Source organism: Lissotriton vulgaris, chromosome 9 (genome assembly GCF_964263255.1).
Source record: "Lissotriton vulgaris chromosome 9, aLisVul1.2, whole genome shotgun sequence".
NCBI lineage: Eukaryota > Metazoa > Chordata > Amphibia > Caudata > Salamandridae > Lissotriton > Lissotriton vulgaris.
The window spans coordinates 976327353-976354900 of NC_141697.1; the positions used below are offsets into that span (position 1 = coordinate 976327353).

The 27548-nt window shown below is 47.2% G+C and overlaps 1 protein-coding gene across 1 annotated transcript in view; it reads left to right on the forward strand.

Annotated features, from left to right (window-relative positions):
- The window catches only part of FANCD2 (FA complementation group D2), a 1101131-nt gene that overhangs the window by 395080 nt on the left and 678503 nt on the right, over positions 1-27548 (forward strand). The window contains exons 25-26 of the mRNA XM_086938826.1: positions 12355-12470; positions 15235-15343. Coding sequence (XP_086794952.1) covers positions 12355-12470; positions 15235-15343 — 225 coding nt within the window. The remainder of the gene's footprint in view (positions 1-12354; positions 12471-15234; positions 15344-27548) is intronic.

Consider the following 27548-nt stretch of genomic DNA (forward strand, 5'->3'; position numbering starts at 1 on the left):
AGGAAATCATTGATTGCGCAGTTGACATTGCGTGTACTGGTTTTCGTCAGCTTGCTGGTGCAGCGGTCTTACGAAGGCAGGGCTGGTTGCGGTCCACCTCTTTCCACCAAGAAGTCCAGTCCAAGATCCTGGATATGCCATACGACGGTGAGTCGTTTTTTGGAGCGCACATAGGCGAGGCTTTGCAGTCCATTAAAAAAGACACTGATACTGCTCGCTCATTGGGGACTTTACAGTTTCGGAAACAGCCCGTTCGGGGTGCACGCGGACGTGGCACCTCCTCAACTTTTCGTGGAGGAAACACTCAATATCGCTCCTACCATCAAGGTAACCAACGTTACTCTTCCAACCAACAGCAGTCTTCCTGCCAGCAGTCGTCCAAATCCTCCAGGGGAAAATCCTCGTATAGAGGGTCCACTCCCAAACGTCAATGACTTGTGTATCCCCCCCAGTGTTGAAGATCGAATCTCTCAGTTCTTTTCTCAGCGGTCATCCATCACCTCGGCCCGGGGTGTTCTGGACATTGTAAAAAAGGGCCATGCTCTAGAGTTCATCAAGATTCCTCCTCCCACTCCACTGTCTGGCCCGCCTCCTCCCCACCTCAAGGAGCTTTTCCATCAAGTTAGTCTTCTAATTCAGAAAGGTGCTGTCGAAGTGGTTCCCAAGTCTCGGAGAGGAAAGGGTTTCTATTCCCGTTTTTTCCTAATACTCAAGAAGACGGGAGATTGGCGACCGGTTCTGGATTTGCGAGCGCTCAACAGGTACCTCATGTGCCAATCCTTCCGCATGCTTACACTGGTAGAGATCCTGCGTCTTCTCTCCATGGGCGACTTCATGACCACCATCGACCTTCAGGATGGCTACTTCCATATTCCAATTCTTCAAAAGCATCGGAGGTTATTGCGCTTCCGGGTGGGATGGAGAGACTTTCAGTTCAAGGTGTTGCCTTTCGGCCTCCGATCCGCCCCTCGTGTCTTCACGAAAGTATTGGCTCCAGTAGTGGCTTACCTGCGTCTCCGAGGCGTCCAAATCTTTCCATATGTGGACGACTGCCTCCTCAAGTCACAGTCTCGCAAACAGCTGCTTCAACACACTCGTCTTTGTCAGGACGTGTTTCGATCTCTCGGCCTAGCCATCAATGCCGACAAGTCTCAGGTCGAACCGGCTCAAAGCAGTAATTTTCTGGGAGCAACATTGAACACAATTCTTTCAAAGGCATTCGTGTCCCAAGAGCGTCAACAAAAGATCCTCCGCTTGGTGTCTCTGATTCGGGCAAGACTGTCCGTTTCTGTCCGGATCTTAAAGTCATTTTTATTTTTTATTTTTATTTTTTTTTAAAACCTTTATTCAGAAAAGGAGGAGATACATGCGCAGGCCCACAACCATCATGGCCGGCCGCAAAAGCAATCAATAAAACAGGAGAAACTGAAGCCAATCAGGAAACAGGATATATAAAAGTACATCAAATGCGGTTGTGGGGCTCGCAAACAGGATATGAGGTTTTCATTTTTAAATTTTAGAAGAAGAGTAGGGGCTGCAACAACAAGGGCATCACACCTCACAGGATAGGAGCACAAAGGAGACTATTGGGACCAATCCCAATCACAGTCGGAGATAGGCTATAACCGAAGCAACTATACAATCCAAGCAGCCACGGCGATAATACTGGGCGGGAAACCACATTACAATGATCCACATTTCTAAAAATCACCCCAAAAAGCCTACCCCCCCAAGAACTGAAAAACAGAGGCTTGTCGAGAAGCCGAATAAAGAAAAAGAAAGGTGCAAGACCAAGAGACAGCCAACCCTACGAAAGGGGAAAGAACCCTCCCAAAGCCAGAAAAGAGCGATAGAGACCATAGAACATAACAAACTAAAATAACAAACCCCCCCCACACCCGCCACCCTGCACCCCTGTAATGGCTACGGCCTAACCCACTAACAGCGTGCCTGTCGCCCCGGAACTGCCCCACAGAAGGGAAAGTATTAAAAAGAAGTGGAGGAGGAGAAATCAAACTAGCCCCCGGACACCTAATACCTCCCGCCGGCTGTATCCCCCCCCCATAGCACAATCATCATCAATGAGCAGAATCAGTCAGCATTAGCACGGGGAGGACAGTTACCAGAACCTCCCCCCCCCCCCCCCCCCCTCCCCAACCCCCTGCCCGGTGAGGTATTCAGTGCAATCCCGGCAAGAGTAAACGGAGCAACCCCGGGGAATTAGAAGTCAACCCTGCAAGCGTCACAAGGAGTCATATTGCCAAAGTCGTAACAGTTGCAAACCGAGGAAGCGTCGCAAAGTTCAAAGCAGTGGCAAGTAGCAAGAAAATTCCAAAGTCAAAGTCAGCCCTGACCAGTGTGAATCCGTTCCGGGGCACATCTCAACCAAGCCGCATCAGACCAGAAGCAATCAAAGCGTCCATGGTGGACCAGGGCAGTGCAGGCGGAGCACGGGTCGGTTTCAAAATGGCGGCATCCGTTGCGCAGACTGGCCGGGACAAAGGAAAATGGCGATCTTCTCCGACGGGACCGTGAGACTCGGCAATGGGGAACAGGATTTCCAACGACGACACACCATCGAAGAGGAGATGTAGAGGGAAGACCATGCGCTGCAGTAGATGAGGGAAAGGTGGGGCCGACTCTCAAAGGAACAAAATCGGGCTGCCGCTCGGGCCCCCGCAGATGGAGGGTCAAATCGGTCGTCTGGATCGCAGATTTCTGTGCAGGCACTGCAGCAATCGTGGCTGGCCGCGAGCAAACATCGTCCAGTTTCGCAGCCAGGGAGACACAAGCGCCGGTGAATTGCGAGCGGAGCGCCCTAATTGCCGCCATTACGGACCTCAATGAATGTGCGCCATCCATCCCCTCCATCCCGGGGCTCAGAGGACGGAGGGGAACACAAACTCCAGCACACAGCACCGGGCTCCGGGCACACACTTGGCGATCGCAACAGCAAGGGCGTCCCGAATTGGCGCACTCAGAGCAGACACCGGCCGTGGGTGCAGCCCGTCGGCCCCGGGACCGTGAAACGGGGGCAGGCACACAACCCACAGCCGCGGTGCAGGAGGATCTCAGCAGTGTCTCTTCACCATCCATCAACAAGGACAAGAGTCAAGAGCAGAAAAAAAAATTTCCAGACCTGGAGGACCGGCCACAATCGCGGTCCCACAGCCGATGTTGATCAGGTCCCTCTCGGGTGCTTCAGAAATCGAGGACCCGGCGGCAGCCCGGGAGTAGGCCGAAAATGGAACACGACATAACTTCGTCGCTAAAGAAGATAGAAAATCCAGGAAAGCACCATTGGCATCACGCAATCTTCGTACAGCCGGGCGCGGGGCGTGGGTAGAGGATAGCCGACAGGATAGTCGGGCCGCCGGCGGAGGTCGGCGGAGCCGGGAGCTTATGCGGCCATCTTGGATCACGGCGTAGCTCCTCCTCTCCTTAAAGTCATTTCTGGAGATGGCATCGTCCTGTATTGCTCTGATCCCAAATTGCAGACTTCGGACTCGCCCCATTCAGGAGGAATTGGACGTACAGTGGCGTCAGGTCTCCTGTTCTTTCAACGACCTCGTGAGTGTCACCGCTCGCATGAGATCAGCTCTCCAATGGTGGGCGCAACCGTCCAACCTTGCGACAGGAACTTCTTTCTTCTCCACCGCTCCACAACTCACTCTCACAACCGAAGCCTCATTAGAAGGCTGGGGTGCTCACCTTCAAGGCCTTCCCATCAAAGGCAAATGGTCTCTGCTTCAACGTTCTTGGCACATTAACAGGCTGGAGTTATTGGCAATTTTACTGGCTCTCAAGTCGTTCCTTCCTGTGATTCAAGGGGAATTAGTGCTCATTCAGACGGACAATACCACCAGTATGCACTATGTCAACGAGCAGGGCGGAACCAGGTCTCCACTCTTGTCTCGGCTGGCTCAGTCGATCTGGGATTGGGCACTCCGAAATCAAGTTACCCTGGCGGTGGTGCGTCTGCCAGGCGTCTCCAACATCCTAGCGGATTCCCTCAGCAGGTCCACGTCATCGACCCACGAGTGGGAATTGCATCAGCCAACTCTCGACCTCGTATTTCAACGATGGGGTCGTCCGTCTCTGGATCTCTTTGCAACACCCGAGAACTGGAAATGCACATCTTACGCAAGTTGGCACCCCCACCATGGGTCGTGCGGGAATGCCCTTTTGATGAATTGGTGTGATCTATTCGCCTACGCTTTTCCTCCAATCCCGTTGGTGCCTCGTGTGCTGTGGAAAATGCGGAGGCAGCACTGCCACATTCTCCTGATCGCCCCCCGATGGCCCCGACAGGCGTGGTTTTCGGAGTTGCTCCTTGTGTCCCAGTGCGAGCCCATCCTCCTTCATTCTCGACCGGACGTTCTCACGATGGACAAGGGTCAAATTTGCCATCCGAACCCCTCCTCTCTACAATTGTCGGCCTGGAACCTGAGCACCTTGAATTTGCGCATTTAAATATCTCGCTGGAATGCAGAGACATTCTAGCTCAGGCCAGAGCTCCGTCTACCATTAAGAATTACAAGCTCAAATGGAAGAGGTTCTGCCATTGGTGTGTGGCTACGAATATCCATCCTATCTTCTCCACTCCGGAGAAGCTACTTCCGTTCTTTCTGGACCTGACTCAATCCGGGCTTTCCCATGCTACTTTGAGAGTTTTCTTGGTGGCAATCTCTCGTTTCCGGCAGGATGGCTCCTCCTCTCTCTGCTCTTCCAGAGTTATTCGTCAGTTTTTCAAAAGACTGTTCCGGAAGTTCCCACCTCTTCGGCGTCATCCTCCCACTTGGCATCTCAATGTCGTCTTAGCCCAACTAATGAAGGCGCCATTCGAGCCTATCCATAGGTAGGACTTAAAGTTTCTGACCTGGAAGGTAGCCCTTCTCCTTGCTCTGACATCATCTCGTCGCGTGAGTGATCTTCACGCTTTTACTGTTAAACCTCCTTTTCTCCAATTCAAACCGGACTGTGTGGTGCTTCGCACCAACCCAACTTTCCTGCCGAAGGTGCCTACAGATTTCCATCTAAATGAGCCTGTTTTCTTAAAGACTTTCTTTGCCGATCCTCAATCTCCGGCAGAGCAACAATTGTACTCTTTGGACATCAAACGATGCCTTAAATTTTACATCAGCAGGACTGCCCCTTTTCGCAGGTCCGATCAACTGTTCATTGCCTACGGACGCATGCGTGAAGGGCGCCCTGTTACCAAGCCAACTATTGCACGTTGGATTTCTTCAGCCATTGTCTTCTGCCATCAGCAGGCCCGCAAGCCTCTGCAATCTTCAGTGAGGGCTCATTCCACCAGGGCAATGTCATCCTCTACCGCCCTGTTTGATGGTGTGCCGCTTCATCAGATCTGCCGAGCAGCCACGTGGTCCAACCGGAACACGTTCACAAAGCACTACTGCTTGGATGCCATCAACGAGGCGGATACAGCAGTGGGACGGGCAGTCCTTCGTCATCTTTTTAACTAATGTGAGCCTCTGTCTTCCCTCCTCCCACTATGGTTTTATATGATTGCTATCAATACTTACATGACTGTATTATTGCTGTCTCTTCCTCCATGCTGATGCATAGCAACCGGACCTCTTCGGATGTTACTGCTCTCTATTCTATTCAAGCATGTAAATCTATCTAACACCCTAATACTGGAGAAGAACAATTGTTACTTACCTGTAAACAGGTGGTTCTCCAGTATTGGTGTCTTTCATAGATTCCTAACAATATATTAGAGGGTCTAGCGCACAGTGTATTCTCACAGTATGCCCGAAAAAAACAGCTTCAAACCAAGTGTATCGAAGAAAAAAGAGTCATCCCTAAATGATCAAGGAGGGATGCTCATCAGTCACCACACGGAACCGCCCTTCATCATTTGGGATTCCACCAAGGCCATTGCTGGGATAGCCCACTAACAGTCACGGCCAGGGGTCCTGGTGTTAGGAGGAACTCCACCGCCCGGCAGTAGGGTCTAACTGAGGTCTTGCTTCTCAAATTATGAGGATATGAAATGTCAAACCCTGGGGGACTGATATTGCAGTGCTCAAAAGGTGTGAAAAAATGAACCAAAACTGGTGAGTATAAAATAGGATAGGTGGGGTACTTATAACTTTATTCTGGTGTTACCCTGCCTTCCAATATTAAAAAGTAGTAGTTAAATGACAGTCAGAAAAGAAATAAAGACCGTCTAGATGTAAAATGTGGTCGACATGTTTCAGCAAATAATAGACCTGTTAGTCATTGCTTTCTTCAGGACCGTAACAATATTAGCTACTGCAAACAAAGTGATAGTGATCTGATGAGTGCTCAAAATCAAAATACGATACAAAGATCACCTGATGTCTCTAGGTGTTCTGTTCCCTCTTGACAAACTATTCTAAAGAAGAGAGAAGACAGAGAAGGTTTGAAGACTGTAGGTAAGGGCATACTGTTAGGAAAACAATTAAGCAATTACATACATAATTTGTGTTTAGTAATGAATAACAACATAGTTTGTTAGATGCCTCTAGGTAATGAGGCGCATATCATCATTGGGCTAAAAATGTTGGCTGCCAATGAAACAATATATATATACCCCCATCTTACCATTTCTGCATTTCTCCCTCACTAAATTGCACAATATTTGCCTCTGACTATATTGAAATATAGCTTACATTTAGTGACACACGAGATGTAATTCTATCGACTACAATCTCCTCGAATTTTGGAGAATAGCAGCATAAAGAGAGCCCTTTTCGGACTTCAGCAGCACTCTTACGTGAATTTGCCATGTACAAAAAGTGCGAGCGAGCTATCTCTTAGTTCAGGCTTGCGCTCTTGTTTCCGTTGGAGTATACTGATAGTCTGAATGTTTTAATATATGCATTTCTTCTATCTTAGAGCGGTGCTTCCCCTCTTTCCTGAGCCGTGGCCAGGTGGGGTGAGGTCTATACCTCTTGCAGTAGCTATTATTGTTGCGGTCCTGAAGAAAGCAATGACTAACAGGTCTATTATTTGCTGAAACATGTCAACCACATTTTACATCTAGACGGTCTTTATTTCTTTTCTGACTGTCATTTAACTACTACTTTTTAATATTGGAAGGCAGGGTAACACCAGAATAAAGTTATAAGTACCCCACCTATCCTATTTTATACTCACCAGTTTTGGTTCATTTTTTCACACCTTTTGAGCACTGCAATATCAGTCCCCCAGGGTTTGACATTTCATATCCTCATAATTTGAGAAGCAAGCCCCCAGTTAGACCCTACTGCCGGGCGGTGGCGTTCCTCCTAACACCAGGACCCCCGTCCATGACTGTTAGTGGGCTATCCCAGCAATGGCCTTGGTGGGATCCCAAATGATGAAGGGCGGTTCCGTGTAGTGACTGATGGGCATCCCTCCTTGATCATTGTAGGGATGACTCTTTTTTTTCTTCGATACACTTGGTTTGAAGCTGTTTTTTTCGGGCATACTGTGAGAATACACTGTGCGCTAGACCCTCTAATATATTGTTAGTGATATATGTATAGGGAACATGTTGGAGCATGGCCTTTAAAACTTCCCTTGGTCCCAATCAATTGCTGTTTGTTTGTCTTTCATAGATTCACATGCGACCCACCCTCCTCCCCTCAGAGGCTCGTTTCTCCACATCGACTCTTTTGTCACTCTTGTGCTACGAAAATCTGAGGATCTGAGCTCTGAGGAGAAGGTTCTGGAAGGGTGCTGGTGCCTGATTGGCTGTAGTTTGGACTAACATAATGACAGGAATATGTTACAAGTGTTTTTCTCTCTATCATGTATTCCTATGCAGGAATTGGTTTTTGAGCCTTTATTATGTATTTACTACTATTATTTCATGTGTTATGTATTTACATACATATGTTATTGCCATTTATTTACCGTGGGACTCCCACTTCGACGACGGGGAATATTCAAGCATGTGAATCTATGAAAGACACCAATACTGGAGAACCACCTGTTTACAGGTAAGTAACAATTGTTCTCGCGTAACTCTATACCAGTAGGCCTCAATCAGGTACACTGTTTTCATGTATTTTTCTTCAGCAATTGATCAGGTCTACTTGCCTAGCCCCAATTGATAGGTTTTACACCTTTTTTTCGTGCAGTAGTTTTCTAAAGCGCCAGTGAAAGGGCAACCTCACTTACATTCTACATTTGTTACACAGGACATAAAACAATGCTCCTGTTACTTAAAACAAATATGGAAGCTACTGCCTTATATCTTTTTAATTCTACTAGTATGAAACATGCAAGGTTAAAATGCAGAAACGTTTCCAGCCGTTGTGAAATGCCGCTGGGAATAGAAAAATAATGTTTTGGCTATTACAATTTGAGCAACTAATGTCCATGACAATGTAGCACTTGCAGGTTGCAAAAATTAAGCTTGTGTTCATGAATGCCTGAATAACGTTAACATGTTAAGGTTTCTAGTCCATGTAACATTTTCATACACATGGAAAAGTATTTCCTTGCATATGACATGTTGGCGATATGACAACTGCAGCACAACATGCCCATTCTAGTCTGCAAGTTAACTATGAACAAAGTCATTGTTGATGCGCACCAACTTATGTGCAGTATAAACTAAAACTTTCTAAATGGACCTGGTTCCTTTTAAAATAAATTTGAAGTGTAAGTTACCACCTGCTTTGGACTAATTAATTCTTCTTGCTGGTGTTCTTCAGTGAACTATTGAGAATTGAGCTGAACTCTAAATGCTGATTTGCATATCTCCTTATACTTTCTGGGACATCAACTCTAAGACAGAAACAGCCACTTTGCTTTAACTTATTAGTACTGCCCCTTCGCTTCAGGAACCCCATTCTTCTTCATTTCATTGGTTCTGATAGACTTCTAACTGCAAATTCCTCACCTTTTGAATATTCCCCAGGTGCTAGATTGGATCTGTAAATTTTTCAGCAGTACCTCTGTGCGTCAAGGTGGCCACTCCCGGAATGATGTGCGGAGCATATATAGGTGCCTCACCTGGTGGAAAAGTGTGGCTCACCGGTTAGAGGCAGCAGACCCAGAAGCAGAGGTCGGCCTGGGACCAGGGTTCAATTTCCGACGCGGCAGGGTACGGAACCAATGTCAGCGGGCTCGATAAATCTCGCCTCGGTGCCTCTCTAAACCATGGGTCCCACGCTGCAACTCTGGGCAATAGCTTGCTTAATCTCCACAACGGCCCCCTCGCTGCCGGGGATGCCTGGCTTCACCTTGGGGATGCCCAATAGGGACCATCTCACAGGGAAAGCCAGGACGGGTTCCCCAGCGGTACACAGCGCCAAGAAACCCCGGGGTGAACGTGCGCTCTACAAATTCATACTAACATAACCTACCTGCTGACATCATTTCCTTCCTTTCTGCTCTACCAGACGCGGATCCCAAGCCAACCTCTCAGCTCTATGACACCCTTTACCTCAAAATGTTACAGTTTGCAAGGGAAATGTCACAACCAACAGGATTTAAACCCTGTAAGTACTGTCTTAAGCAAATATCTGTGAGAGATGCTGTAGAAAAGTGCCCCTTTTTGACATGGTCACCCCCACCTTTTGCCTGATGTGCCCCTATAGGAAAATTCTGCCTTCTTGGTGATGGCAGAATTAGGAACTCTGGGACAGGGTTATGCCCACTTCCATAGGAAGTGATAATATGGGGGTGATCTGTTGGTGCTGCCTTGGACCTTGCCCCATTCTTTCCTTAACTCCAGAAGCTTGTTCCAGTAAGCCGTTGCAAAGTACCCATATGCAGTATGTGTTTTCCCAATAGTTTAACATTACAGCATTAGAGACAATATATGTGTATTTATCTGTTGTCTTTATTAACTGCTATTTTAAAAAAGTACTTCCCCAGTAACGTAGGTCTTGGTGTCAAAAATTATAAAAAAAATACATGGCATTTTATAAATTTGTGTGGGTCTCCTTATTGAGTGTGTGTGTATCATTTATTTACTGTGTGTAAACAACAAATGTCTAACACTCCTCCTTGATAAGCCTAAGGCTACTTGACACCAATACCATAAAAAGAGCACCTTGGGATTGTTAAAGCAAGCTCTGTCCACTAATAAGGAATACCTTGACACTCTACACAATATACCTCTTTTTGGTATATTCTATAAAGAGACATGTTCCTACACATGCTCATCAGGTTTCCCTGTGCTGCCTGGGGTCGAGTCACAATTCTAAGGCCTGCAATGGGATCTGAAGTCTCAGTAGACCCAACATTAACGGGACCTCTCCTATCATGTCCAGATTTCAGAGGAGACTGCAAAAGATCTGCAGCAGTGATTACTGGGCCACGATTGGGTCATCGGCAGAACATTCTCCCTACTTACTCCCTACCTCACTCAGAGTTGACAGTAGTACCAAGTGCATAACTTCTGGTTGGGGACGGCCACCTGGATGAGGTGGAGATCAGAGGCCTTTGGTCTCCAGTGGAGTCCAGGGTGGACAACCTCCGTTGGCAATCAAAAACAAGTAGGTCATGAGCGTCAGTAGCACCCAGAGGTGGCACAAGTCCTCTTCCAAGAATGGGGTAGCCTTGGCTCTATCTGTTCGACACCAGTGAGAATGCGCAATGTCAGCACTTCAGTCCTTTGTCATTTCCAAGGCGTCCGTCGCTAGAAGATACGTTCCACCTAGGGTGGGACTCTTTACTCCAGTATGCTTTTTCACCGATAACTCTTCTGCATGAGTTGTGAAGAAGGTCAGAGCTGACCAGGCCCAAGTCATCTTAGCGGTCATGGATTGGGGACGGAGTGTATGGTATTCAGAACGCCTGGGTATGAGCATCCGACCTTCGATTAGGCTACCCCTACAGGAGGATCTGCTGTCACATTAGCAGGCCTGGTTCCTGCATCCCCGGACTTCACAGTCTCCCTTCTTGCTTAGAGATTGAGCAGCGACAGCTGAACATCTTCGACCTTCCTCCTACTGTCCAGCCGATGATTATTATTTATATTGATCTACTTTATGTATTTATATATCTATTACCCTATCTGATGTCAATAAAATATTTTTAAAAAAGAAAAAAAAGAAAATGCATAGTGACATTTCTCAAATTAATGAAATGACTGATCATATGAACCAAGTAATACTAGGCTTTTCATATGGTGGACGAATGGGGTGGGGAATATAGATAACATTGAGTTACTTACGGAGAAAAAGTCAAAGGTGATTAATGGAATGCTTACAATGCATCTCAGCTACTGGCAATTGCTAGGTTTCAGTTTCCAGTTTGTTTTTCACCCACTGTGCCACTTCAGACAGAGACTAGCCATATGCAGATCAGCCAGGGTCGTTATCAAATGTAAAAGGTCCTGGCCGAACTGCTAGCACAGGATCCCCCTGAGCAGGCAGGACTGTTCCTTTTGGAACAGGACTAAGTCTGAATTGCATATGGCTGGGTTCTTGTCAGTGGACCCCTGAGTACATTTAGGGCTTTAGCAAACTGAAGCTCCTGCAGTGAACTGATATCAATTAAGAGTAGCAACCTCAGAAGCCGGGAATGGTAAGCAAGCCAAAACCACATGTAGAGATAGTAGGAAAGAGGGCACAGATCAACCAAGATGGAAGAAAGAGCCACATGCTACAGTGCCCCCGCTCCTTTCAAGCCAGTCAATTCTCTGCCTCATCTATGATGTTCTATAAAATATAAATCATACCGTTTCCCCACCTTTTGTGCTGCCTTCTCTGTAACTGCTTTTTATCGCTTTCACTGTCTGGAGGAACTATTTAGCATTTTCCATGCCGGAGCTGGTGGAAACATGGCGATTCTGACTGCTAAACTCCTTAAAAATATTGTGATTCCACTCTTCCTCCATCAATTTAGCAGGTTATGCTTTATGTGCCTGTCTTAATTTTGGCATTTTATATTCGCCAGAAGTATGAAATCGTATTTATTTTACAATAAAACTAAAGGGCATACACTCATTTTGTAGTATCCATCAAGTCCTTTCTCCTTCCTATAACAAATGTAGTGCCTGCATGTTCTGAGTTTGCAATACTAGTCACACATATCATTTTGTTTTGGTATTGGTTGGATTCAGTTATGATTACTCAGTGTTCTTTCACAAACATTCCACCCACTAAGCAATGTTTTAAACATTACTTCCCCTCCTCACTTGTTTTTTTTTTCATTTGTTCTCTTGAATCCAGCATTACATAACTGTGATAGAAAAAATGGAAGATGCACCAAGTTCATTTGTGTAATTGAATCCTTAGATGTTACTGTCCGAAGTAAATTTTCTGTTGCAAAGTATGAATTTAATTCAGTTTATAGGTTAGCGCATCTATCACATGAATGTCTAATAGACTTTACCATTTTCGCACTTTGTTTGCACAGGTTGTCCACTGTACTTAACTGACCTTGAAGTTGTAGAAAAGTTGGAAACCTTATCGAGGCAGGAAAAGGAGTTTCTTTGTTCACTCTTGTTTTTCTCAATTAACTGGTTCAGAGAGGTAAGTGAAGGGAACATTTTGATTATACTGTAGATTTGGTGCCAACCCTAGATTTGCTTATTATAGTTGCTCAAAACGCTTGGTATGCCATAGAAACAGACTCTTGCTAATGTCCGTCGTCAGTACTAACAATTAAATAGCTGCACACTATTACATGCCTTTTTAACTACACACAGGAGATGATTGGCTGACAACATTTGACACACGAAAACCTCTTTTGGACTCTCTTTTAAAAAAAGATAGACACTTCCAGGTGAAAAGAGAAACAGAAGTCAATACACACTCCATACCCCATTTCTAATGTTGCACATTGAGGCAGCCCCAATCCAACCTTTTCAGTGTTGGTAAATAAAAACATACTATGTGCAAATGTTTTTCTTAATATATTTACTTTCTATACTAGACAGGAATCCCACCTCATATTTGTGTTGTATTTTATATGCTGGCAAATAGTGATTTCTTCATGTTCTTTAGCATCATAAAATGGCACATAGTGGGTGTGGCACGGGGCAGTGTTTGGGCTGTTTTGATTAGGAAGTGAATTTTAAGCCCATCACATAGGCAGGTGTTTATTTGGAAAAATCAATTGTCAAGGTATCCAGCTATTTTCATGTATATATAACATAAAACTCTAATGTCAAGAAGAGAATAATTTAGGGAGAATTTGCAGTGGTGAATCGATGAGATGTTAAATGAACAGGTATCATTTTCAAAAAAAGAGTAGTGCTGAATTTTGAAGTTGTCCCAGATCACTAAATATAATTAATCTTGGGAGTCAATACCTCCAGATGTTCCTAAGATGGTTTCTCTAACATTAGGAAATTCAACACTTAAAAATGGAATCTGAGACATTACACTTGGCTCATATAGACCCAAGGCAACCAGCTATAGTGACAATGTTAGCACTGGACCCTTGCCAGATGGTTCAATTCACCAACGCCAGACAACAGTATTACGATCATAATCTATTCTCTTTTAAATGCTCCTCTGTCACCTCAGTCATGGAAGCCCTCCATTATATTGCAATTAGGAAAATAATCAAATGTAATCTCTGTCCGGTTTTTATAGTAATTCATGGAGAGGACCCCTTTACCTCCGAAAAATATTCACTCTTTATAACCCTATCAGAAACTGCAGACCCTCCACTGCTAGACTCCTTGTAGCCCCCAGTTTATACCAAGCCAGATCAAGAGGCAGAGCTTTCTCCATCACCTTGGCTGAACTCTGGAACTCTTTGCCCTAGAGCTGCACTCTCTAGCCAAATTACTTCCAGTTCGCAAGATGATAAACACCTGGCCATACTCTGGCGAATAGTTCTATTATTAATGCTGATACCATTGTTGCTCAGCTCCAGGACACCACCATACCTTGGTAATCATGTTTTCAAAATATCTCCCTACAAATACAATCAATCTTCTAATTTGGACATTATTGCTGTGGTAGAGGTGAAGTACTGCTCCACCTTTTTAGAAGGAATGGACTAAAAATATTTACAGCTTTCAGTGTTGTCCCTCTGTTCCATGGCACCTAGATGGCTAGGAAGGATGGAATCATAACCACTGTGATTATCTACTCTTCATAGTAGGGATATCTAGTTAACAGTTTTAAGACTTTACCCTTTGCAAAACAAGTCAGGGTAACTCCTCTACCTGGAGCATGGCTCCTAGAATCTTAGTCAGCCTATCTGAATTGTGATTTCATTATACAGCACTCAGGCCACCTTTCAAACTTAGGTCCATATTATCAGTGGCTTAGTAAATGGAATGGCTCCCCCCCCCTGTAATTAACGATACCTGGAGTATTGGTTACTCTTAGGGAAGGGAAAATCGGACCCGTTGCAAGTTGGATCCTGAATGTCCACTAAGAAATGAGGAATTACTAGGAAAATCAGTGATTCAGGTTTTGTTTCCTCAGTAATTCCTCATATTCACTCCTAAATTCACACAGATATTTCTGCTTTGATCATTTTGGGAAAAGTAAAGAGGTCCACAGTGTTCCTCCGGATCCCATAATTACAGTGGGTCCGGTAACACCACTCATAAGGACGGCCTTATTAGAGAAATGCGCTAACTGGAAAGGGTAACACCCAGGGTGCCACTATGGATAAGCACTAGACTAAAGGATGTCATCGGATCGCCTAGCTTCAGAGATTAGGATACATCATCACTTGGGAAACTATGGGGTAACAATGGTACAGTTTCATTTGCACTCCTTAAAAGTGAATACAATATGCATGAATACAAGACCCTTATATATTTAAAACTATACTACTTGATGGCAGCAACATAGTAGATGATAGAAAGATGTTGTAAGACTCATTGTTTTAAAAGGGGGCCACTGGACAGAGCTGTAAACCGAATGGTGACATTTTTGACTAGATCTCTCTACTGAATAACATACAAGGAGTGATGACATTGAGGAGCGGATGAGATTGGAAGGCTGCATTTGGCACTAAACCTTCACTTTCCTGAGTAATAACGATCAAGGCAACATTTAGACTAATCCAACTCAAAGTTGTACTACTCCAGGGAACAAATTTACAAGCCAGGGCCGCCAATAGAAGATAAAATGTGTACAGGGATGTGGAGAGGTGGGCTCATTCTTTCACGTGTTAAGGAAATGTCCCCTAATAGAAAACTATTGGAGAGTGGTGTGTGGGCAGTGGGCCAAAAAATTGACAAACTATTTACTACTAAAAGGTCAGCAGAAGACGTCAAGATGGTAACATTCAGATTGAGAAATTTGCTTTTTTTCTTCACTGCAGATTGTCAATGCATTCTGCCATCAGCGGGACCCCGAAATGAAAGGGAGTGTGTTGACTCGACTTCAGAATATCACTTGGCTACAGTCTGTGCTGGAAAAATGCCTGGCAGGTGAGTTGAATTTGTTGTTGGTTAAAAGCTTATTGCTTTTTAATCTTATTGTCTTTTAGGGAACAGTAATTTGCACCTACTGAAGGTATGGTACCAAAAGAAAGTTAGTTGATGTCCGTGAAAATATTGAGTGTATGGGGACATAGGTTGCTGTAATTCAGTTGTTTGACTATGACAGCTTTTTTGTGTTATACGATTTCCTATTTGTTAACTGGCCCTGTTAGTAATGATTTTGGTATTATTTTTGTTAGTATGAGAGGGATTGTATACTTTATTTTGTGCGCTTTTATCCCTTCTCCTCCTCCAAGCCACCCCTACCCCCGCAGACTGCCTGACTATCTTGCTTTACCACTCCTCCTCTCTCTCGTTTCCCCTCTTTCTCCTTTAATTTATTTATCAATCTCTATCTTTTCTGTTACTGTTGGATTTTCCTTCGCTTATACTAACACTCTCACATTCTTCTTCTGCCTACCCTTTTTCCCCTTTCTTTAGCTTCTCCTGTCCTCTTTCTCAATATTTGTGGTTTCCTTTCTCTCTCGCCTCCCTCTTTATCTGTTTTCATCCTCCCTCTCTCACTTAAATTCTAACCTTTGTTTTACTGACTGTGGTGTTCCAGCTGGTTGCACACCATGTATTAAGTATACTGTCTTTCCCCACTTATTTTGTCTTCCAAACCTCCAGGCCCAGTTCTGGAAAACCTGCATACTTGTACTAATCTAGCCGCTATCTCTGGTTTCCCAAAGTTGCTCTTGGATAGTCTGTCTTGAGTTAAGCTTTTGTTCTTGCTGTCTTATGACTTCATTCCACTCCTCTTTTGGGCTTGCTTCCTCCTCCAAATCTTCTCTGTTAAATTAATTTAGGTTTGCGTTGGAATTGTTCTACTGCCTAACTAGCCCATTCTGCATTCTTCTTGGTTTGAATTTCGCCTCTGATTAAGTATCCCAGTCCATAAACTTTTTGTCTTTCCTCTTATGTGGATTTGAGTTCTACCTGCTTATTTAACCTTTAGTCTTATTTCTGGAAGTATCTACAGTGAATTGTTGAGAATTGCCTGACAACCTAATCCAATTTCCTTTGACATACACTCCCTTGTTTGGTGGTGTCTGCTTGCAAACCCAGCCACTAAACACTTCAAAGATACTGATTCTCACTCTTGTAATTTACGCCCTCTCATCTATTGTTTACTCCCACAAACTGCTAGTGGTTGGTCCTTCTGCTTTCTGACCTTCCATCTCTTGTTGGACTACATCCACTTCTGTGGCGGGTCTTACCAATATATCTGATAGAGACTACTAGCCGCAGATTCCTTAACGTAGAATTATCCCCAGGCCTGAGACTGGTGCAGAATTTTTTTGCCACAGCATCCTTGCGCCACGGCACCATGTGGCTCCGCCCTGACGTTGTCCGCGTACGTGACGTCAGCAAGGCCACATAAGTCCCAATCCTGCGCATCTACGTCAGTTTCCTTCTTCTGCGCGTGCAACGGGGATTCGGATTGTGTTCCTGCCTTTTATCAGGCCTTCTTTTATGCTTTACGTTGGTGGAACAGTGTGTGAATGCCTTCGGGCTTCAAGTCGTGTACTTCTTGTGCACGTCAGATGTCGGCGACGGACCCTCGCCTGATTTGTATGTGGTGTTTGGGCGAGCACCATGACTCTACGGACTGCGATGCTTGTCACCATCTCAAACCGAAGTCCCGGCAGGAGCGCCGGATGAAATTGCTGTCAGCCCGTTTTTCCAGGTCGGTCTCGTCACCGCGTCCGTCCCCTACCTCGGACTCCAGAAGCTGCCGATTCCGACTGCGGCTTCATCCATCGGCGCGACCCCAAGGGCGTTCCTCGCCCGCTGGTAGGTCCTTCAGTTTGTCTCCGAGGTCTTGTCCTCGTTCGGCAGAGGGCACGGGTTCCCCTCGGGACGTGCATCCTCGCCCGTCTCCACCCTATCTGCCGTTTCCTGGTGTCGGGGCGACTAGGGCCCAGATGAAAGCCTACGCACTCCTATGTTTTGAAACCACGTGATAACCTTTGACTACCATCATTTTAATTGACTTTTGGTGTTTTAGTTTACCCTAGCCTGAAAGTACGCCCTGCATGTTCTTTTTTCTTGAAAATGTCTTTTGTATCTCTTTGTAGTTTTAGCAAAGTGGGAGCTGTCACAGAGTAGAACAGCCTTGCCAGGAACAGAACGTGTGGGTTGTGCATTTGAAAGAGAGAGAGAGAGAAAATATGTAAATATGTATTGTTTGGTCTAGATTGGCATTTCTATTTATTGATCTTTTTGTCACAACCATGAACGAAAAGGGTCCTCAGTTTTGAGCCATACTCTTACATCTAAATGGTTCCCTAGGGGATGCCTTCATGTGTTCAGCTAGTCTCAGGGCTTCCTGTATGCATTTACACTGATTCTGCACCTGTTGAAATTGCTGTAGGAGAATCAAGCACACCTGATTCCAATTGCCTCAGACTGGGCACAAATCTTGTACCCTGATCTGTTGACACACATCACACAACAGCCTCTTCTTCTCTTGTGTAGGATGGCCAGGTCATCCACCCCAATCATCAGATGCTGTGGCTGGGGTTGTGGAGATTAGGTTTTCCCAGTTAGAGTCACTGTACCTTTCTTGATGACATCTCCATTTGAGCTGATCACAGTTGCCTGGTTCAGCTTCATACACAGCTCTGTTAGTGGCAATAACCTCAGCGCATTTGAATCAAAAAGCTTTTACACTATCTTGTTTTGCATTTTAAGTGCCCTAATATATTATCCTCACATCCTTCTTTAACATCCAACCAAGAAAGAGAGGTGGCTGCATAGGCTTGACCCCAGACATGTGGTGTCCTACTACATTGAGCACACTCATCTGGACAGTGTGGATTAAAAGCTCTTTCTGGGCTTCGTCTTAGCTAGATGGGTACGGTGGCGATCAAGTGCACAATTTCACCATAGGTTATCTTCTGTATCAACATCTGCTGAGACCTGTTCACTCAAGACCCTCCAGAGGACATCTGTGTGCATTCCACAAGATCCATGACCACTTCCACTGCTCTCTCCAGATGCATAATGGTTGCTGATGTCTGCTGGACAGCAACAGGTTCATATTTGTCTACCAAGCACTACTGCCTCATATCTCGAGGGGCCCAGTGATGGGTACTTTGCCTGCACTGTGTTGCATGACTTCCTTGGTCACCCAGCACTACTCTATCCCTCCCTGGAAAATATTGTAGGACTCATTTATGAGGATTCTTCAGGGAGATGTATCCATCAGAAGAAAAAGTTACTTGACTTGGGTAATTTCATTTCTACTTGATACCGAATAGAATTATACCAGAGGTTCTTCACCAGCCTCTCTCCTCCACTGTGGAGTTAGTGCAGTGAATAATATGATCCCAAGGTGTGCAAAGACGTTATGTGCTTTTTGTGTCCCTGTCACTGCTTTTTTTTCCATTCCTCTGCAACCTTATTGGAGAAAAGAAAACATATAGAAACTGACACTAGTGCTCCAGTTGGCACCTAAAATATGCAGTTGTTATTATGTGCAGAAGCAGAGTCATGCTTGGAGCTGCAAGGCGTCACCTTTGCGGTGCTGGACAGCTATTGCTTGGAAAAATCCGAACTGATAGAGACGTCTAGCCGCAGATTTGTTACCTTAGAACAGTGCCAGGTGTCAGACTGGATCCAGTATTTCTTTTTTTGAGCAGCACCTCTGCCGTGGGTAGGTGGCGTAATTTGGCTTAGCGTGACACCATTGGCCTATATTTGCTCCACCCAACGCACTAACATTAATTCTTTTCTTTCCGCGCAAGTCAGCGCAGATCTTGTTGAAGATCCACCCTCAGTCTTTTTTGACTGGCTCTTTTTTGACATTTTGTCAACAGATTTTTGATACTTTGTCTCCTGGTGTGGCATGGATATTCACAAGGAAGGTTGGTTTAAGCCCTGTGGCACCTGTCACCGACAGTTGTCAGTTACGGACTCGCATTTGGTTTGTCTCTGGTGTCTTTAGCGAGACCACAACGCCCAGACATACAAAGATTGCTGTACGATGCACCCGAAGACGCAGAGGGAGCTGTGCCTGAAGCTCCTCGCTGCCAGATGTTGATTGAATCTGTGATGCTCCAGGTCTTAAGGAAGGCCCTGAGTTGGATCATGAAGTTAGACCCAATGATCATCGTCCCGCTCCAAGTCGTCAGGCAAGTCGAGTAAGTCCTAAAAGAAGTCGTCTAAGAGGTCTTCCAACTTCACCTCACAAACCTTCGGATGAGTCGCGAGGCCATCAGCACTTAAGGCCTATCGCTGCAATGGAGCCGAAGCCTGGGATTTCTCCACGCCTTTCTGAATTTCCATGAGCCGGAGCATCTCAATTTTAGGCTGCCCGACCCCTCTGGAGCACCTCGGGCAGCGCTGGTCTGGGAGGGGTCCCTACTGGTCTTCCGCTGGCGGGGTTACCGTTGACTCCAGTCGTTCCCAAGTATCCAGTGACGGATCTGGACCGGCACCGGCCAGGCGACCTTAACCTTGCCCAGTACCCGTTCCAATGCTGACGCCACTGCCACTAACGCCTAGTGGTGGCACCACCTGTAGGAGAGTAGGGTCTGCTTCCTATGGTCACCCCCACTTTTTGCTGTGATTTTCTGGTTTTTCGACTTTAGTGTGGCTGTGGGCCTGCTAATCAGACCCACAGCCCAGCTGTTATCTCTCTAAATTGACACCATGTACTTTAGGTACATACCAGATTGGGTATTGGGTCACCTCTGTGAGCCCCTGTATAGTGTGCCATAGGTACCCAGTGCATAGGTGCATCCAAGGCCTACCAGAGGATGCAGCATGTATTATGCCACCCCTGGCTGGCCCTCCAAACTGACACCACAGGCTAATCACTCAGCTTGGGTAAGGTGGTGTAATCACCCCTTACTTAGATATAGTAAACCTATATCTACCTATACATATAGGCACATATGCACCTATAAGTCACTCCTATGGTAATCCTCGACAATCCTGCTTGGTTTTATGTGAGAGGGTGCCCTAGCATGAGCTGAGCTCCTCTACAGCTTTCGGAACCATCTCCTTTTAGCTGTGTCTATGATATAGCCATACCATATACTCTTTTTTTTTTTTTTTAATTTTTGAAAACCTTTATTGTGCACGAGTAAAAGAACAAATACGGGCCTACAACCGTCAGGCCGGCCACGACATTTCGTCAGCACAGTGCAGGCATTACAGTTCCCCAGCAGCATTAGTTAAAATTTCAACAAACAATGAGCGTTACACTGGGAAGAATCATGTCGCCAGGGGAGAGGAGAATTGAAGGTTAATTTTTTATGATTTTTTTTGCGTTTTCATCATAAGATAAGTCAGTGAAGAATAAGAACTAAGAAGATTCGAGTCCGCACAATAGCTTCACAACATGGGTAAGCGGCGTTGCAGCTGAAAACAACAATGGAAGTTAGCATCAAGTACAATATGGCGGTGCAAAACAGCAGCAAGTCGTCATCCAGAATTTACGCACCCCAATCAGCGCCGCCCCCACCCTGCCAACCCCGGCCCAGACCCAGAATCGAACCAGATTAGAAAGCGCAGAAAATAGAAAAAAGAAGGCCCATAGAACCAAAAAATTTCAAATTACCCCGCCCACCCTGCATCATTGTGGAGGCTACGGCCTACCCCCCCCCCCCACAGAGTGCCTGTCGCCCTTTAAAGAACCCGAAATATAGACAAGGAAGAAGAAGGAAGAAAACGAAGATAAAGAATAACGTGAACACCTATAATATAGGGAGTGAGAAAGAATAAATCAACCTAAACTCCCAAAGAGAAAAAGGTGGGGAGGAGCCCACTCAATACCAGGTCACCCGGAGATCCCGGCCCTCGACAAACTCCCACATCATAGATTACATCCGTTACTAAAGCATCGGCACAAACACAATCAGCTATTGCAGTGCAGTTGGAGAAGTCATAGCATGGTGCGTGTTCATGGAATACGTAAATCAGTTCCAACCCCGTCCCCGTCAGCCAGCAAAACAGTTAATAACAAAAAACAGTCCTGACCCGATAGTGGATGCAACTTTGAGCATACTTCCCCACGAAACCCCCCCCGTGCATAATAGGACACGAGGAGGGCCAGTTCCTAAATCACCCGGGCTTCCCCGATCACAATATTCACCTCCCCCTAATCATCATAAACAAGCAAGGATTATCGAGCACTAAAGGAATCGGGAAGGAGATCGTGTAGCACAACATCGCGCTGAGGAGGCGACCCATCCCGAGTCCCAGCCATCCGTCAGACACAGTTCGCATGAGTATGGGCACTTCTAGCCCTGGCCAGACCGCAAACGTAGTCCCAAACATAGCTCCAGTGAAAGCCCCGCCTCAGGTGGAACAAAGGGACAAGATGGCCGCACTCGGCAAAGAGATGATCCCCCAGGACAAAATGGCCACTTCCAGTCACACACACTTTTGGCAGACCAGAAGGACAACATTCCAAAGTCCATATGGAGTAGTAGGTCACAGGGATATGGAATCGCATTGTGCAGGTTGTAAATATTCAATAAAGACAGAAGCTGTGCCTGCTGATCCACGTGGAATGATAGTGATGCCTTGGTCAGAATGGAAATCGGAGGCAGGATAGGAAACATTGTACCAATGTCAGGGTCGGCAGACAGCAGTGCATCTGAGGCATCAAAATCAGCAGTGTGTCCCAGTTCACAGGCGCGCTGCAACAATGTAGCCCGCACCTCGCCGTGAGGGGGCCGATCGGTGGGAAAAGGAGAGCAGCGAGGCGATACATCTCTGAGTCCAGGCGCGGCTTCGTCTAGTTTCTTTTCCAGCGCTCGGGAGCGCTCATACCAATCTGCCCTCAGTTCAGTGATTGCGCTCATAATAGAGGCGCAGGTATATGCAGGCGGGGAAGTTGCCGTGTCCGCAGTCCGGTGTGTAACACCGCGTCCCCCACACCGCCCAAGCGCACTCCGTGCAGCCTCTTCAGAAGCCAAGGTAGAGCCCATGCCAAACACAAAGGGGACGGCCGCCATGTTGCACAGCGAGGGGTTTCGCCGATAACTGAGGCAAAGCTATCAGTAAACAGACGGGGTGCAGACACCGGATAGCTGGATCCGTCTACAGTGGGTAGTGATTAGCAGGAAACCCCCTCGTGTAGTTGCTGGCAGGATCGAGGGAAACGGCAGATCATGGCAGGCGGCCCCACACACGGAAGAAAGGAGCAGTGCGGCTCACCTCTGTGTCACACAAGGACTGCGAAGCAGGATGGACCCACAGTCGGTCGGCGTGCACTTTCCAGCAAGGGTAAATACAGGCTCTCCCACAGCCTACAGTCCGCCTGGGAGCGTCCAGCACTGCACTGCTCCAGCAGCTCGCAGAATCGAAGCCTTCTCCGGCGGCGTGCAGGGACACGGAGTCCAGTTCCAGGGCGCAATTACGTTCAGCAGGTCAGCATGCCCTATCGTCGGATTTCAGACTGGTAGAGACACCGGAGGAACACCCCCGCTACCAGCGCGATGTCCGCTTCCTCCCGCGATGACCCTGCGCCAGGATAGAGAACAGGATAGTGCCGCAGGTAACAAAGGATCGGGGAGCCGGGCGACTACACGTCCGTCTCCGCCGCCATCTTGGCTCCTCCTCCATACCATATACTCTTAAGTGCATTATAGTCCTCGCGGTTAATGCTAACTTTTTTTCGGCTTTATCTTAACATGTTGTGTAAGGTGTCAAACACTTTGGAATACTAATCCCCCCCCCCCCCCCCCCCCCCCCCCCCTAGTCCTGGCGGCAGGGGTAGCATTCCGCCCTTCTAGAGTGAAGACATGTAGTTACTGCTTTACCCGGTTAAAGTTAAACAGAGCCTCAGCATCACAAAATGGATGCTGCTGCAACAGACACAAGTCTGACCTCCTGCTGCTGGACGAAACTCCGGCAGGGGAGACCTGGACAATAGGTTTCCTGTCCAGACAGGGTTTTGTGTATTGGGGCAGGGAGGGCTGCATCGGCAGATGCTTTTTGAGACACTGCCTGGGGCACATAAGGTGCTCCATGCATAGCCCGGTTCAAACCAGTTGCTGGGGCACTCCAGCCCCACTCTGGCGCGAAACTGGACAAAGGTAAAGGGGTGTAACAACCCCCTCCCTGGTCCACCCATAGGGGGGACCTAGTAGGTAATCCAGCCCCTTAACTTAGTATAAGTATAGGAGCTGTGTCCCCAGGACTTTAGATTATCCTGGAACGAAACTTTGATACAGAACTCTTGGACCTTCGACATTCTATTCTGACTAGAAGACAGAAGACATCTCCCTTGTGGTCAAGGAGTGACCACCCTGTGCAAACAGGCACCACCAGTAACTTGCCGGTCTGCTTTGTCGACGCTCCCGCTGGAAATCGAAAACTTAGCGACACAGTAACTGGACTCTCAGACTTCTCTGACTCCGACCCACATCCACAGCAAAGCTGAGACCCGTGGCGGGCACGAGAGATGTGGGAAAGGACACCCTGGACATCCTGCATTTTGCTAACTGCATCGACTCCTGAGGTAACTCGCAGTTGTGCATTGGGGTACGAGAAGCCCCAGACCCGAGCGCCATTTGCACCGAAGCTCAGCCCTCCACACTCCTCGAGTGCCGCGTGGGGCCTGCTCTTGCATTTCAGCACAACGCTTCTTCCCGGTTGCTAGCCCGTTGGCTAGTGAGCCCCCTGAAGACATTTCTTTAAAGCCAAACTGCTTTCCTGGTTGCTCCAGGCTTGCTCCATTTTCCCTGTGAAGGAGAAGCTCCTCAGACCTTGCTGGTCTGCCCTGAAGCCCATCTTCACTTCCTGCGTGGGTTGTGAATGCCAAGGCTTTTTGGGTCCAGTCCGGATACCGACACCGCAGTCAACTAGATCCGTCGTGGGACAGCTCAAATCCAGCTCCTGGCTGTTGTCGACGCCTCCTGGTCCTCGTGGCTGCAGAGACAAGCTTCACCTCTTCACCTAAGATCATCGCGACATCGCTTGGTTCCTTCCTGGTCACTGGCTAGTGACCCAGACTCTGTCCCCTCTGCTTTCAGGTTCTTCAGTTCTTCGATCCACCCGGACACTTTTCCTCTGGTCGCCTGCAGCACTTCTTTGCAGATCTCCATAGAAAACATAGACGAAATCAGACACCAAAAGGCACCTATGCACCCGGCTTCCCTGGGTGAGGTAACACGAGTACTCTGGTGCTCCCGTGGGTCTGGACTCTCGAGGTGTCCTACTCTAAAGGGTTTTTGTTGTAGTCCTTCCGGAAGTGCCCTTAAACAATAACTTTGTAACTTCTTCGTGCTCCATTATAAGTCAATAGTAACTCGCGGCTGTGTTTAGACACTGCACGCGTCTCCCGTGGGCCTCCTACTTCCTAACCTTTGGTTGTTTATTGTAGCCCCAGCGATTCCCTAAGCCCTAGGCCTACTCACTATTTCTATTGTGGTTCTTATACCACTATTGTAGTATATGGTTCGTGAGGCCCCTAGGGCATTACCGTATATTGTGCAACCTATCGTATGCTAATTGAGTAACTTGTGATGTACTTTTACCTCTGACCTCATAAAGAGTGCAGAGGGGTTGTGTTTAGAATAAATACATATATATTTGTTATATACCTTGTGTGGTGTCCTTTCATTTGGTATTCAAGGGATTATAATTGGTAAAACAGCTAGCTTCACATGCTCTCTGAGGTCTTAGCCTGTGGCTGCTGGTCCATGCTACCACTAGGATAGCTTGTCTATAAGGTTGACTTTACAACCACCATCAATATGGGACGTTTAGACTGGTGCAAGGTGCCGACTAGAACTAGTGGACATCATATGCCAGGCTAACTTCTCACACCACCCCCATCATTCCTGAGTTCAATATGCGCTGGATGGGTGTCTGCCGGTGCTGACTGGGGCAGATTCCCCATATCGGAGCCAGAGCCTTATTCATACGTCAGTCCTGGATTGGGTGATGAGTGGGAGGGGTCTGCGAGCCCTTAGGGATACCAATTAGCAAATCCTGAGGTCATAGGTATGAGGATCTGCCTGATGCCAGGGGACAGGATACCTCCCCAGACACTGAGGTGGTCTCTTCCACTACAGTTGCTATGGAGGAGGGTACCTGATTCGCAATGGTGGTGCGGAGGGCAACAGAGTCCTAGACCTTAAGCTACACTCAGTGGCAATCAAGACAAACGTGTTGACGGAGGTTCTTCAGCATGAAATTGCTGCCACTGAATCGTTGCTCCCATTCAATGAAGCCCCTACCGACGTTCTACTCGAGGCCTGGTCCAAGACCTGCACAGCGGCTCCTCTGCATAGAACAATATCCCGCTGGCATTGTCCCACCCCAGGGAACCTCAGTTTTCTCACCCAGGACCTCACACTGGAGAGCTTAGTGGTCCAGGCCTCCCCCTCCAGTTTTAATCCTGGCTACTGCATCGAATAAGGAATCCAAAAGGCTAGATACCTTAGGGAACAGGATGTTCTCTTCCACCAGCCTGGCACTGTGGTCAGTGAACACTGTGTGCCTTTTGGGCCGATACTCCCATACCATCTGGTACTCGGTTGCCCATGGTCTCTGAGGAGGCCCGAGCCATATTCTCACAAGCAAATGCTAATGGGGGATGCAGCCAGGTTTGCCATCCAATGTGGGATGGATATAATCGACTCAGTGGGCAGAGTGATTTCATCGTCGGTGGCCCTTAAACACCACACCTGGTTGAGAACCACTGGCTTTTCAGGGGATATTCAAGCTATGCTCATGGATATGCCCTTTGATGGCTGTCTGTCGTTTGGAGAGAAGGCAGACTCATTGGTAGAGCGCTTTAAAGACAGCAGAGCTACAGTCAAGTCCTTGGGCCTTTCCATGATTTCTCGCCAACTCCAGTCTGCCTTCCGCCCCTTTCCTGGCCATGGAAGGGCTTCCAACCGCATCTTTACATGCCCAGCCACCTCAACCAGCAAACCGCACAATCTGTTTGTGTTCGAGGATGCAATTCCCAGAGACCACAGGGGCGGGCAGGCAGCCCGAGGATGAACCAGTCCATCCGCCGATTTACTACGCCCCCCCATCCCTCCAGCCCCCAACAGCAACATCCTCCAATCTTCTTTAGTATGCCGTCTGACCATCATGGGCATCTAGTGGGGGGGACAGAATACACCATCTCCTGCACTACTGGAGGTCAGTAACATCTGACTATTGGGTTTTGCAAATCGTCCAAAGGGGCTATTGCCTTCTCCTTGTGATCACCCCCCAACCCATACCACAAACCTGTGACAAGTGACGGAGGACCATCTCTCCTTACTCCGTCAGGGGAGTTATAGAGAAAATGCCGGCATCAGAAATAGGTCGGGGTTGCTATTCCCGCTACTTTCTGGTGCCAAAGAATTGCGGAGACCATCTTGTTTCTAAACCTGCGCCTTCTCAATCTGTTCCTGAAAAAGGGGAAATTCAAAATGCTCATGCTCGCCCAAGTCCGGTCTGCCCTGGAGCCAGAAAAAGGATGGTATTGTTGGACTTATTTTCACATCCCTGTCCTGCCTACCTACAGGCATTAACTGCGGTTCCCAGTCAGCAAAGAGCACTTTCAGTTTGCTGTGCTTCCCTTCGGCCTTACCAGCACCCCTCAGGTTTTCAAGAAGGTGTTGGCGATGGGTGCAACTCATCTGCGATGGTCAGTAATTCAGTCTTTCCCTACCTCGACGATTGGCTGTTGGAGGCGGGCTCACCCCAGACAGTTGTTTCCCACTTTCAGACTATGGCAAACCTTCAGCACTCGCTGGGGTTCACTATCAACGTGCCAAAGTCTCTCCTGACTCCCTCTCAGATGCTCCCTTTCATCCGAGCTGTTCTGAAAACAGTGCAGTTCCCTGCCTATCCTCCTAAGGTGCGCGTCCGGGATATGCAGGCTATCATACCAATGTTTTGGCCTCTATCCTGGATTTTGGTGAGACTGACACTGAGGCTGTTGAGCTTCATGTCCTCCTGCATCCTTCTTGTGACGCATGCCCATTTGCATATGAGGGCTCTGCAGTGGAACCTGACATTCCAGTGGGCACAGCATCAGGGGAATCTATCCAACATGTTCCAGATCTAGAAGGGAACTGCGAAATACCTGCAGTGGTGGCTAATGAACTGCAATTGGGTCGGTGGCAGACACCTCTCCCTTCTCCAACTAGAGTTGACTGTAGTGACAGATGCGTCACTTCTGGGC